General features: G+C 50.6%; 1 protein-coding gene across 2 annotated transcripts in view; it reads left to right on the top strand.

The window, feature by feature from the left end:
* NTN3 (netrin 3) overlaps positions 1-13,922 on the top strand; it is a 56,802-nt gene extending 42,880 nt beyond the window's left edge. The window contains exons 6-7 of one of the 2 annotated variants that reach the window (XM_085307007.1): positions 8,473-8,547; positions 9,551-13,922. In XM_085307007.1, the coding sequence (XP_085163133.1) occupies positions 8,473-8,547; positions 9,551-9,879 (404 nt within the window). In that variant the 3' untranslated portion in view covers positions 9,880-13,922. The remainder of the gene's footprint in view (positions 1-8,472; positions 8,548-9,550) is intronic. The other variant, XM_085307008.1, reaches the window with a different exon arrangement.
* The last annotated feature ends 377 nt before the right edge of the window (positions 13,923-14,299 follow it).

Below are 14,299 nucleotides of genomic sequence, written 5' to 3'. Positions count from 1 at the left end.
AGCTTGCAGACTGACACCACCTCTGCTCCTTTTGGGGATTGCAATGGCTCCTCCACATGCTCCTTCGTGGGTAACTACAGCAAGGAAGCAGAGGCTCAGCATTGCGGCCTGTCTACATGGGCTGGGAGACCCCAGCTAGAGCCCCTGGTCCCTGTGGTGCTCCCAGTTTGGAGCTCTTGGAGCCAGCTGGAATCAGGGAGGGATGACAGGGCTGGATGGGAGCCCCTTCCTGCTCCCTGGCACCCAGGGGTCCTTCGGGGTCCCCTTTCCATCAGGGCTCTTGCCAAGCAGAGTGGGAGGGAGCTGAATGCGGGTGTTTGTCTTTCCTCTGGTTCTGGTTTGGACAAGAAGGCTTATGGGAAAATAATTCAAGACTATTCTCTAGTTCATTTTGAAACTGGAACTTTGTGCTTTTTGGCCATGAAGCTCCTAACCAGGAGCTGGGAACACCAAAGAAGGGGCTGTGGGAAAAGGGGGAGAAAAGGACATTTGGAAGGTTTTAYTGCAAACACAGAGCAACACATGGAGCAGAGTTAATCAAGGTGACTCCCCTTCAGTGCTTTATAAATAGGAACATTCTTAGAATTATGTCTGATATTTTCAGGTGCATAAAAATAAATGGCACTCAATGGAGACCCTAGTGTTTACTTTGTTTTAGTGGAGAAGGTCTCTCTTAAACTGCCTGTAGTTTTATCTGCAGATTTGTTGTTTTAAGATTTCTGGCTTCTAGCTCAAACATCTTCGCTAAGTAGTTTGCCTTTGCTCAGAGTCTGCTCCAGGAGAGCATAGGACCCAGTTAGGCTCCTGTTCCTCTAGGACATGCTCCCTGATTCACATGATGAGTGGGGATTGAAAATGGGGCAGGCATTCTTGCCCTGTCCAACTCTAATCAGGGGGTTTCCACCTTCCTGATGCCATTCCCCTTGAGTAGGGCTGGCTGTGGCAGCTCTATCCGCACCCTCTCCCCTCCACCTGCACCCTGCTGCCCAGCTGCCTGCACCCCGTTACCTGTTGCCTGCACCCTGCTGCCAGTGCCCTATTGCCTGAGCCCTTCTGCTCTGCTGCTTGCACCCTGTTACAACGCTGCCTGCAGCCATCTGCCGCTACGCTTGCACCCTCCTGTTGGTGCTCTCCTGCCTACACCCTCTGACTCTCTCCTCCTCTGCTGTGCTTACCTGCACTATCTGCCCTGCTGCCTCTACCCTCCTGCCTACCAGCACCCTCTGCCCCAGGGCTGGCTAGGGGGATGGTTTGAGGTTGGATCCTGGCAAGGATCACAAAATAAGCAGGAGAGTAGACCCCAGAGGAGCTGGGACTCTCTTACCTCTCCCTGGCCACTCCTGAGAATGGGGCACTCACCCGAGAGGCTTTAGGCTGCTGGCCCTCAAGGGCTGGCCCCATCCTGCTCCTGGTGGTCACTGGCTTTGCCATCCCAGCAGAACGCAGGCGAGCCTCAGAGCACCTTCTCCTCCTCTCTTCTGCATCTCCCTCCCTCCTTCACCACCCGTTAATGCAGCACAAGAACCTTGCCGAGGCCACAGCAGGTGTGCTGGGCTCTTTGAGGGGTCCGGGAACAGGGTTTCATTGTTTGAAGCCCTCTGGTTTTCAGGTGTTCAGCTGCCCCTCCCCTCCCTGGCTGCCTCCCATGCCTCCCCCCGCTGGGGACCCTCTCCCTGGGTGARTTGCAGCTTTTTGCTGACATTTACCATCCCTTCCTTTGGTCCAGCAGCTTTTCTCACTTCCTGGCTTTCTCCTGCCTCTCCAGGCCTTCATGACCTTCAAGGTACAACTTTGATCTCTCTGTCCAAGTGGTGGACTAGTTCTATAACAAAATGTCCCAAGTCTTTTTTTTTTTTTGTGTGTGTGATTATTATTATTATTTTAAAATATTTCCACTTAGCAAAGGAAAAAAAATTGTGTTCCCTGTTAGTAGAATTAACAAAACTAGCAGAGTGCAAAACAGGGCTTTAGAGGAATTCAAAGTCAGCAGTAAAAGATTTGCAGCCATAACACCTAATTAAGTTACATCTCTCTTAAAACAAAATATTCTTTCTTTTTTCAAGGCAAGGAGAAGTAAACCAGATGTGCAAACTCACTGCCTCTCACACATGTCTCCCTCCCCCCACCCCACATGAGGGCCAGTCTCTACTGGCCCTTGGAAATCAGGGGTGCTCACCCCTCAGCATTTGTCTCCATGCGTGCACCCTCATCCCACGTGTACATGGTGTCTCTCAGCATCTGCCTCCCTTCATCCCTCTTGCACACCAACCCTTCTGGACATTCACGTGTTGTTTCAGCCAGGCAGGCTTTTCCCTCTTCCCCACCAGCCTGTTGCTCCTACATGTGGTTTAGCAGCCATTCGCACGTGGCAGGCCGATCTACGTGTTTGTACCAGGGACTGGTGCAAAGCTGATGTTGGCAGACAGCGATTCAGGCCCCTCTCTGTGCACTCGTATGGCCCAGCTCATGTACATACGTGTGTTCTCCCGTCCTTGCACACAGTTGCTAACGCAAATGACAGCTATTTCCTCTCCATGCCCACCTGGCGGCCTGCCCCAACGCAGTCCCCTGCTGAGCACAGCACATTCACATCATTCTTGGGGGTGTTGAAAGCTCCAGGCTGGGCCATGGAGCCCAACTTAAGTGGAAAAAGCAGTTTAGGGCAATGGAAGAGCAGAGAGGGGGTGAACTGGAGGGTGTGCGTGCTGGAAGGAGAAAAAAGGGGGATTAGGGAGGCTGACTCTGGGAATGTGTCCGTGGAGAGGAGGGAGGGGTGCTGAAGGCAGCCATGCGGCAGAAGCAAGTCTGCTTCTAATCTGATTTTCCCCTTTAGTTCAAGAAAACTCTTGCATGGTGACACAGGTGAGCTGCCTGGCCCGACTGTGAAAACAGAGAGCAGGGTGGTGGGGATGCACRTAGCTGCACACTGAGCGCTGTGTGCGAGTGCGAGTGTGAGCGTGGGCACCAGGTGTACGGCTGGTTGTGCAGGAGACTCTCTCAGGGCACTGCCTGCCTASTGCTCACCCAGGTAGGGATGAGGCTGCTCCTGCCCCATTCAGAGGGTCCAGGGAACTGCAGGAAGCAGTTTCTGGAGAACCTCAGCACAGCTGGCCATTAGGCTAGTGCATGTGATCGTAATGCAGTGGCCAAAATCCAAGTGTGTAAGGGGACTATCAACTACTTAGGGATATGGCAGCAGGGGGGAATGGGGGAAGAGAACTCTTCCACGAAGGCAGATGTAGCAGAGCTGTGTCTCAGAGTGGGACCTGGCATGGGGAGGGGCCTTTCATGTAGTGTGGGGGGGGAGGATGGAGACGTGTGTCAGGGCCAGGACTGCAGCATATCCTGGGGGAAACAGCAGTGTCTCAATCTGGGGGAAACATATCCCTGGAGATGCAGCTGTGCCTCAGGGCGGGCACTTTTGGGGGCTGCAATGTTGATGGCCTGCRGACAGGTCCAGCAGGAGCACAGCAGACAGGAGATGGGAGCAGATGGGGGCWAGGTGGGAAGGGCAGCTGCAGGGGAAGCAGACAAGTGTGTACCTGTGCAGCCAGGATGAGAGCTGGGGAGCCATTGAGGCTTTCCAAAGCCTTTCTTTCCAAATCCCCTTAGCATGTATAACACCAKGTCCGGGAAGTTTAAAATGGAGATGGAAAGGTGGAGGAGATACTCCAGGAGCTGGCAAGGGGGAGAGGCACTTGTGAAACAGCTTCTCTGATGGCTGTCCAAGCTCCTGACATTTTTATAGGGTTACCCGTCAGGATTGATAGCAAGCGCGTAGCCGGGCCTGGCTCACGGCACAGGCAGAGCCTCTCCCTTGGCTCCCTGCTGGTGCCTGGCCACAGGAAGAGCCCTGGCTTCCCTTCTCCRGCCAGCCTCCCCTCTCCTTCCCAAGCTTTTCTTTTCACTGCATGCCAGGGCCTTAGCTTCACCTCTGCAGCCCTAGCCCAGAGCTACAACCCATCACTCAGCATCTCCTCGCTGCAGAGCAGATGTGACCACTCAGCCTGGGGCTGCTCCCCGGAGCCAGGCGCCACACTGGTGTCACCACCATGGGAAGCTGAGGGGGCTTCTCCCACCCAACACCACCCTGCCTTCTGGGGATAAACCCCAGGGAGCTCGGCCGTGAGGGGGTTWGTGGCAGACCTAAGCAGGCCCTGCTAACCCTTTAGATGATGTCTAAGCCCCAGCAGCAGGGAGGGCGTGCTGATTTAATCCCTCGCAACCCTCACAAAGCTGCTTTCTACACTGCAGCAATACAAACCAAGCCTGAGTGCATGGCAATGAAGGCCATGTGTTCAGAGGTAAGGAAGGGAAATAAATGCCTTGCGTCACTTGGGCTTTTCTTTTTTTTTCTTTTTTTTTTCCTGTTTCTTACATAAATTGAGGCAGAAATTGATTTTATATTTGAGGAATGTTCCTCAGCATAAAGCTGAGGTTGAAAGTTCTCAAACTAATCCCAAATTGTTAATTCCAAACACCATTTCTGGCTCTTCAGAATCACAGTTTTATTATGTTAATCATGAGCAGGAGCCCAGGGCAGTTATTGTTTTTCTTTCTTCTTTTCTTTCTTTCTTTTGTTAACAAACGATAGAGTGGAGGGCTGGCAGGGAGAGCAGTTTGGCAGAGGCTGCCCCTCCAGCCCCCTCACACCCCACTGCCTTGCACCCTGTGGGCCCCGCGTACTCGAGACCAGCCTGGCGTCGGCGTTGGTGTGCCAGCGGCACTGCAGCTGCCCCGGGCTGTCCTCTTGCCAGATGCTGCAATAAACCCAGGTTTGTGCCCTCTGGACTAAAAAGCTACATGCTGTCCTCCTCTCCCACAGGAAACCCAGCTCGGCCCAGCAGCCAGGGCAGCTCCCTGCCGATGCGGGACCCGTGGCTGAGCCACGGCCATTCCCAAATGCCGACAGGGTTTCTGCTCCYTGAGGCTCCCTCCTTTCATTGCCTAGCCCTACGTTTGTGATGCTGGCTAAATTTTTTGGTGGCTTGGCTCCCAAGCCTCGTTTCCAGCAGTGAGGTGGGACCACAGGCCCATATGTTCCTATGTGTCCTTGTGAAAATGCAGCTTGGCTCAGTCTGCGCTGGCTGGGTTTGTAGGAGCTGAGAGCAGCTCTAGTGGGATTTTTTCTTTAGCCCCCTAAAAACATGGCCCACTTTGAAGATATTGTCTGTGGTCACCCATACCACATTGCTCTCCTCTGATTCTTGCCCCTGCAGCCACCTCTTGTGTCTGCAGCTCTGGCAGAGGCTGTGCCCAACCCTCGCTCCATGTCCCCCCAGCTTGAGTGCCTGGGCCAGACCATGCATGGGGAGGCTGAGACAGAGCAGAGCTCTTGGGTTGGAACACTACTGAAGTTTTGGTGAGGCTTTTGAGATGCAAGAGTTCTCCTGTTACTCATTTCTGATTCTCCTCCTTTCTTCCYCCTTTTACCCTGAAACTCCTCTAGTTTCTTCAGGAGAAATCGCTGCAATTCCGGAAAGGTGTTTTCTGACCCTGCAGATCACTTTACAGCTTGTGGCACTTAAAAATCATTCTTATACAGAAAGGCTCAGCTTTATGGGCAGCTCTCCAGGGTTCGATCCCTGGCCGTGCTCTTCGGCTTTAACTCCTGCCTTGCCGAAGGTCCCTGCTGCTGCTACGTCTGCCTTGTCCCTGTTACTGCTCCCTGGGGAACCACCAGCAGCCCTGCCTGCAGCCTGCGTGGTCCCTGCATACCTCCCAGCCCAGGCACATGCATGCTGTCCTGACTGTCATCAAAGGTTTGCACTGGAGTCAGCATCCTGACAGGACCCTGCAGCAAGGGAGATGCCCCAGAGGGAAGGACCTAGGGTGCCATGGCCTGGAGGGTGCCGTGGCTTGGGCACATGGACAGTCGCCTCCCACTCCCCTTGGGAAAGAAAAGAGCAATTCCCCTCCTGTCTTTCCTGGACTTGTGAAGAAAGCAGCACATTTGGGTGCCAGAACTGGGCTGGGGGCAACCAGGAGAACTTGGCCAGGGTGCCCCAGAGCCACAGTAGAACTGCTGAAACAAGTGTCTGCCAACCTCAGACACTTTCCAGACAACAGGAGGGAAATACAGCCTTTACCTCTGGRCTGCTTGGGCCTAGTTTTTACTTTTGAGAGCTCTGGAGCTGTCCTGTAAGTAGAGGCATGGCTGTTTTGTGCCGTGGGCCATACTCAAAGCAGAACTGAGTACTTAAGATGCACTCAGGAGCTGCCACAGTGTTGCAAATCCAGCGATTCAGGCAGCCAACCAGGCAGCAGTGCCAAGCCCTGCCTCCGCACCACCTGCAGGGTGAGATGGCCTGACATGGCCCCTGCATCACGGCCGTGCCTATCCACAACTACCACCATCATCTCCTCGGCCTTGGCGGGTGCCCGCCAGCRTGAGCCAATGTGGAAGGGCAGTGAGGCAGTGACAACACCACTCAGCAACCAGCAGGGAAGGCTGAGTTGAAGAGCAGGGCTCACCCCTCTCTGCCCAGGAATTAGCTTCGTGCTGAGCTGTTTCTATCAATGACAAATTTGGAACAGGCATCACAAAGTCCCCAATAAAAGGGAGTTAGGCAGAAAARGAAAAAGCAGGAGAGTCCAGGACGAGTTTACGTTTCTGGGTTTCTTTCTTTCTTCTTTTTTTCTTTCTCCTCTTGGCACAGGATGGCTGTTATTCCCTTCTCTTTCCCCAGACCTTCACTCCCTCCCTCCATCTCCCTGCTCCATCCCAAATGATCTCTGTGGCAACCCACAAACAAAGACAACTTCAGTGACTGCTTGCTCTGTCTCAGGGGAAGTGGAGTTGGCTCTGCCAAGCCGGACAGAGAACCTGAGTGATGGAAAGAAAGGAAGAAAGATGGGCTTAGAAAAACATGCCATTTGGAAAGAGACAAATTGAGATTTCAAAAGAAGATGGCAGGGGCTAAGAAAGGAAGAGAACTAGGTTGCTTCAGGCAATTGTTGGGATCAAAGCCTTTGGGAAGAAGGAAAGAGGCATTCCAGGGCTGCCCTCACTCTGCTTGAGATGCAAATCTGGGGCCTTTAGAAATGCACAAGAAAAAAAAAGAAACTTGAGGACATGAGCTTTTCCCTGGGGGGCGGAGACCAGGAGCCTGAGGGAAGTCTAGCAGAGATGCTACATGCCCACAGAGGGCAGCATCGTGACCTTTTCTGCCATCCTCACAGTCAATATGAGCAGCRTGATGCTCAGGCAGTTAGTTGAGAGTGAATCTGTGTTGCAGGAGAGCTTCTTTCCTAGCCTGCCTGCTCCTCTAGGGCCCAGAGACATCTTCTCCAGCTTTGATACCCTACTGAGGAGTGGATCTTTGGAGGGCTTGCTCCAAAGGAGAAGCTCCTTGCTCCCCTGGACCCTGAGGATGGAACTGCCCCTAAATAGTGGCAGTTTGAGGGCRGCCATGCCTCTCCTTATTTGGAGTGACCTGGGCTGTGTTTATACCTAACCTCTTGCCTTTGGTTTGGATTCAGGTCTTTCTTCGGGTCTCTTGCCCAGCTAGTCAATGATAGGGTTGATGCTGAGCCCTCTCTTTTCTTCATCTCTCATGTTTGTGGGCTACATCTTTTCTTTTGGCTMTCCTTTGCCATGTTCTTGTGTGATCTCCCTCTTGGTCTCTACTGCCTAATCTGTCCAGAGTGAGACCCCTCAGATACCTGCAGCCTTCCCCCTAGAGGGTATCTTCATCAGCACCTCATTTCTTAGCCCAAACTACTGTTTCGGCTGTGACACTATTCAAAACCACTGTATTACTTTGGGATGAATTTGTCACAATGGATTTTCCAGGTCCATGTGTTTTCTTCACATCTAGCCTGTAGGGCCTGCAGTAAAACAGAAAAAAAAGAAATAAATTTATCAAGGTGAGACAGCAGTGCTCCAGCTGGGGATGTGGGTTCCAACCACCATCTGTCATCCTGGGGATGGGGCAAGTAGGGCCTTTCTTGGTTCTGCAGGAGTATTTACCTGCATTTTTCCCCATCCATCTCCTTCTGAGTCCMAAGGAAGGATCCTCAGGCATGCTCTGCCATTCTTGTTGTGATTTATCCAGAAGGCTCCTTAGGAGATCATTAAGATCTGCTTAGTACTGGAGCAAACACAGTCTGCCTGATGAGCCCAAAACTGTTGTCACTTAGTTTCTCTTCCCAGCTGCTGACGCTTTACTACTAGTGGTGCAGTTTGAGTGTTTACAGCATGGCCAATCCACAATTAATGTAAGCTGCCAGGGCTTGGCTGAAGTCAAAGTAACTGCATCAATTTATAGCAGTTTTGGCTCAGAAGCCTCCTGGAGGGCATTCGGATTTGACRTATATGCTGTCTTCTGCAAGAGCTGCGTTTTACTGGTGTTTCCTCCACTATATCTACCGACCCCATCCCTTCCCTCCCACTTCTAGCTGGGACAGGATTGCACTTACAATGCTTGCTTCAAATCATTCAGAACTCAACCTTTTCTTCCTTCTCTCCAGACTGTGACTCGTACTGCAAACCAGCCAAAGGCAACTACAAGATTAATATGAAAAAGTACTGCAAGAAGGACTATGGTAAGAATGAGTGAGATGAAGGGTACATACCTCTGGCCATTGGCAGCTCCCATGCCAGGCCCCCCAGCTCCCTGCCCCAGACATAGGCCCAACCTTTTGGCATTCTCCAGTGACCTCCCATGCTCACAGTGGCATYAGTCCCACTCCCATGGGCTGTGGGCTGCAGTGCCCCAGGACAGTGCTTCTGTTCCAGGTCAATGCTGCATGTTAGGAACAAGAGTGCTTCTCTTTAGGGRACCTGAATGGGAGGCCTAGGCACCCTGCAAAGGGATATTACTCCAGAGATCTGGTCTGCATGCACTAGCGGGGAGATAGATCCTCCATTCTCAAGCAGATAACTTTTCTTCCCTGCAAGGGTACCAGGTTTCCCAGCAACATGGAGCTTACCAAAAGAGGAGTTGGCCCTGTCRGTTCCCCCTCAGTCGCCAAGCCCACCTCTGCTTGTAGGCTGCTTGCAGATGGAGGTGCCAAGGATAGCTAGGCCATCATCATCCTTGCTGTGCCGGCCATCCACCATCAACCAGGAACGATACACCACAGCTGTCAGTCCAGTTCCATCCACCAGCACAAAGTTCAGGAAAAAATAAGATATCTTTTTATAAAAAAAAGAAGATCCTGCATCCTCTCTCCTTCCCCACCTTTTTGTTTGCCTGTGAAATATGTTAAACATGAATATTTTCTTCATATGGCTGTTTTCTGGAAAGTCCAACAAGCATATGTCAATCACTTATCTCTGAGACTGGGGCTCAGGAGATAGCAACTCTTTGTTGTGACTTGCCCTRACACAAGAGTGTTGTGGAGCATTGTGAAGCCTTCTCCAACTGGTAGAAGGGTTGCAATTTGTATTCTACAGGAACCATCCTTTCTGAGAGAAAAGATGGTTTGGGGCAAAGGAGCAGCAGAAAATGTCTTCCTCTAAGCAGAGTCCCAGAGGGGAGAGGAAGCACTCATCAACTGCACCCTCAGTCGTTGTACCTCTCTCTCTCTCTTTCTTTTCCTTTAGTGGTCCAAGTGAACATCTTAGAAATGGAGACRGTGGCTAACTGGGCCAAGTTCACCATCAATATCCTCTCTGTCTACAAGTGCCGTGACGAGCGGGTCAAGCGTGGTGACAACTTCCTGTGGATTCACATGAAAGACTTGTCCTGCAAGTGTCCCAAAATCCAGATCAGCAAGAAGTACTTGGTAATGGGTATCAGTGAAAACTCCACTGATCGGCCAGGACTGATGGCCGATAAGAATAGCCTGGTTATTCAGTGGAGAGAYGCTTGGACTCGTCGTCTTCGGAAACTGCAACGACGGGAGAAGAAAGGGAAATGCATGAAACCATGAGGAGTTTCATGTCTGTCCCTTACCTAAGTCCTCAACCTTGCCTGTGCGCACTGCCTAGACTGCTCTCAGAGACTCTGTATATATACATAGTATGAATGGACTCTTCTGTCTATAGTGTATATTTTGGCAATTATTTTCCCTTTGTGTGTGTGTGTGTGTGTGTGTGCACATGTGAGTGTGCGTGTGGGTCTTTTTCTCTTAATGTGTATTAAAAATAACGCAGTAATGACAAACCTTTAATGAGGAGCAAAGTGGAGAAAGATCCTCTTGGTGCCTGTTGCCTGAAGGATCTGAAAAGAGATTGGTTTCCTGCTCCGGATATGCTGTTCATAGATCTCATTTTCTAGTCTTTTTTGGCTCTTCAACAAAATCTTTTTTTCTGCCCAGTGTTGATGTCTGAGTTGACAGCTCTTCTTTTCCAGCATCCATGACCTGCCTCTTTGATACTTTCTGAAAGTGAGGCTGTCATTAGTTCCCTATGCCCTTTTTTCTTGTCCAATAGAAATATGAGGTCAGATTCTTCTCTTCATACCAGAATACATGTGGACTAGTTCAATGGAAACCATCCAGTACTGGAGAGAGATTAGTCACAGGTTAGCACCTCAGGAGCTCCACTAGGAAGAACCAAATGAACTTTTGCAAAACTTAATTCACTGGTGACCTCAGTTTTACACGGACCCCGTGCCCCAGCTACTGAAGAATCATGGCGAGGAGTCAGACCCTGGTAACCAGACTGGTGACCACTTCCAAGCAGAGATGYGTTCCCCGGGGAGAAAGAGACAGACTCCACAACCCCTCTGGCCATTACCTGTCCTTGTATGTGACCCACATGACCAAACAGGAAAGATCTGGAGACACCCTTTTTCCACTCATATCTCCATAGAGGCTATAGCCTGCCCTGCCAGTATCCAGGACCTAGGGTAGAGTGGAGAGACTGACCTAAGCAGTCTTGTATTATCTTGCATGTATGTGGGCCTATATCCTCAGCTGGTACCGACTAGCATAATTCCATTGATTTCTGTTGAGTTGATACTCAGTGACTGTCTGGTGTGATGTGCATCATTCAGAGCTGGTCTGACTCTATGCTTTCCTGGAAAGTATTGCAGTGGCCAGGGTTGCCTTAGGAGGTGTACAAGGCAGAGTTGGCAAGAAGAGAGAAGAATTTTCATTAATTAGCCTGCATAGGCATTTTCTTTTATCTCTTCTTGTAGTGTATTAGCCTCCAGTTCAAACAGACAACATCAGTATCTTCCGTTGTTGAGATAGTGGCAGTCTTAGCATAATAAATATGAGTAGAAATAAGAGTTGATATGATGAAACATATTCCTTCCCCTACAAAACTTGCCTTTCTTAAAACATCAAATGGCTTGGCAAGGTACTGTGCCAGTCTTCCAGTTCATTAGGATGATAACTTTGCCCTTTGAGCCAATGACAGCCTGTACAGACTCCCCATCCAACTGGTGGCCTGATGCTTCTAGGCTCGGGCTRTTAGGGCTAAATGGTGCTGTAGCCTGCAGTTGAAGAGAGTGGCAGAGTACTGTGGTGATTCAAGACARGGGAGTTTGGGCAGTGAGAATCTAGACACAGGGAATGTCTGTGTGGACATGCAGATGCCCCAGCCAAAGAATTCAGGGTGTTGGTGGAGTTGCTTGAGGTGCTGGAAGTGGCTTCTCGGAGATGCATGAGGCCAGGAGTGTCACCCTTCAGGCCCTATGAATGCTGGAATGCTTTCACAGGGCATGAGAAGAGCTGGGGACAGCCAGAGGCAGAGCAGCAAAAGGTGTGTGGGWCTGAGGCTGAGCTATGACTGAGTCGGTTTGGATGAGTTGGTCCTATGTCATGCTCCTGGCAGAGAACCTCCTTCCCTGTTTCAGTTGACCTGAGAGGACTGATACTTYTTGTTCTGGTTGTGATGAGCCAGCAACCTCAGCTACAAGGTGGCCCTTGAACCACATGGGCCATCCATCCTTCCTCTTCCTCCCACTGCCGCTTGCACCCAGGAGTCCTAGAATCAGTGCTGCTGTCATTGCCCCAAGCTCACTTGGATCCAGTGTACCTAGCAGTTTTCACTCAGAAGTCAGCAGTGAAAGAGCCTTCAGTTGGGACTGAAGGTAAAGCAAGGTGCCTGCTCCATCTCACACATAGATGGGACTCCCATTAGAGTCATCCACACKGCCTCAGTGCTAGGGGACTGCCCAGCATTGTCCCCACTAGTGTCTCACCAGCTCTTTTCACCAGCCCAAGAAAGAGCTGGCACTATTCCTCTACAGACACAGTCACTCAGAGGGCAGGGTTGCAGAAGACACATACTTTCTGCAAGCAGATACAGCCTTTGGGAGAGGCAGTGCCTGTCTGTGCTCCYGAAACGGCACTCTGCACAGCTTGCTAGGGCAAGAGGCTCCTAGGTTCCTCTGGCACCTGATTGCTCTTCACTTGGAAGCTTGATGTCTAAAACACTTTGAGGACTTAGATGTTGGTGGTTGCTGTGCTTGAWTTCACAGAATCACAGAATGGCTGAGTTTGGAAGGACCTTTAAAATTCATCAAGTCCAACAGAGATTTATCCTCCCCTCTTGTTTTCAGCTCTGCTGCCTTGAGCTGAGAGTGGAGATGAAGAGGGATGTCTCCCAGTGGGTGTCCTTCAGTACAAATGCTTGTCCTGTGAGATGTATGTCTCTGTACTGGCACTGAAATCAGAGACACCCAGAGAGGTCCACCAAGTACCCTGTGGGCTGCCACTAAGAAGAGAAGCTTCCCCTCTTTGGCTAAAGAAAGTCCTAGAAATSCTGGTCAAAGACTGGAACAGGCCACCTCAGTTAAAACTGTTGCCTGAAGATGTTTTCCTGCCTTTCCTCTGCCTGAGTCACTCCGAAAGCCAAYGCAAGAATTAGTCTTATTTTTTCCTCTTATTCTGCCCCGATGGACTGACTTATGAGCTCTTCTGACCAGGTGAGTTCACAGGAAGCTGCTTTGGTTGTCCTTGAAAGGGCACCAGCCTTTCCCTGGTGCAGCTGTGGGGTCATAAATCTGCCTCTGGGACACCACGGCTGGGTTGCTGCAGAGCTATGTGTTGAGGGTGAAAAGAGCAGTGATGTGAGCATCCCATGGATGTATGGAAGCGCTACTGGCCCCTCTGCAGCTCAGGGCATGGCTACTGCAAAGGCCCTTTTAGCACAGACACRGCAGCAGGTGGAATTCAGGGAGCTGCAAGCTGCTTTTTTCCCTTTGACATCCCCACAGGCAATGCTGCCAGGAGTTGCTGACTGACTCTCATAATCATTATTTTGCATGCCCTGTTTGCCATTTGAGCAGCTCTCTGGAGAAAAGCGGTGCTTTTGTGGACAAGGCTAGTGATAYATAGCCTAGCATCTCATCCCACCTGTGTGCTTGCATTGCACTGGCCCCTGTGCCTGAGCAAATCAGCACTGCTGTAACTCTCCTCTGTCAGGATTAATCTGAAGCCAGGTACTAAATGCAACTGAAGCCATCCCCAGACCCAGAAGGGACAAAACCAGCCAGGGAATCCAGCCTGAAAAGCTATGTCTTAAGCCTGTTGCACATGTAGGCTCAGTGGTGTTTTGGGAGAAGCAATGCTTTCCATTGGATTTAGATACAGAGCTGCTTGAAGATGCATGTTTAAACTCCAGCGTACAGCCCCATGCCTTTGATCTTCTTTTTCCGTTTACCCTTTAATTTAATGTATGATCAGACGGTGCAGATCCAGGACACTGGTGGAAGCCTTTGTGAGTCCCCTGTGTGCCCCTGCAGATCTGAGGGATGGGCTCTGCTGTGCCCTCGGGGCTACCCCAGGCCTGACTGCTGAGACCTGTGTCATGTAAATACCATCCCAAGACTGCCCATGCAGAGGCACCAAGGCCTTGCAATGTGGAGGCTATAAGAAGCCTCTGTGAAATCCTTGTTGAATATGTAAAAAAAAAAAAAAATGTTATGGACCATAATGTAACATATATAAGATACATATGTTTCGGGGGGTTATTATTATTTTATTATTATTATTTTTAATAACACAAATCTAATAAGTACCATCTGCCTAATTTTGCGTTTTCTTTGTAAGCATATGCAGTTTACCCATGGTCTGAGAAGTCAAGAGCTTTGTGGCTCCTCCAACTCATAACCCCCAGCAATGTGAGTCGGGGTTTTGCKGGCTCACAGGTTTCACAAGACTTGTAGGAACGTATCACACCTTTATTTCTTGACTGAAGTGGGACATGGGTTTTAGGGGCCCCAAGGATGCTTTAGGGCCAGCTCTCCAAGTGCACCAGGTTCCTGATGCACCAGGAAGCTCTCCAGTGGAAATTTATGGCAGTGACAGAGGCTGTGGCATTGGTGGCTGCTCCTGTTCCTCTGTGCCCCATAGAATTTTCTCTGTGTTTGTCCAAGTGTCTGGGCAGAGGTGGCAG

This window comes from Rhea americana, unplaced genomic scaffold (genome assembly GCF_003343005.1).
Source record: "Rhea americana isolate MKP2758 unplaced genomic scaffold, rheAme1 scaffold_250, whole genome shotgun sequence".
NCBI classification, from domain to species: domain Eukaryota; kingdom Metazoa; phylum Chordata; class Aves; order Rheiformes; family Rheidae; genus Rhea; species Rhea americana.
Note: the sequence above shows the minus strand (reverse complement) of the source record. Positions and strands in the feature narration are given on the sequence as shown.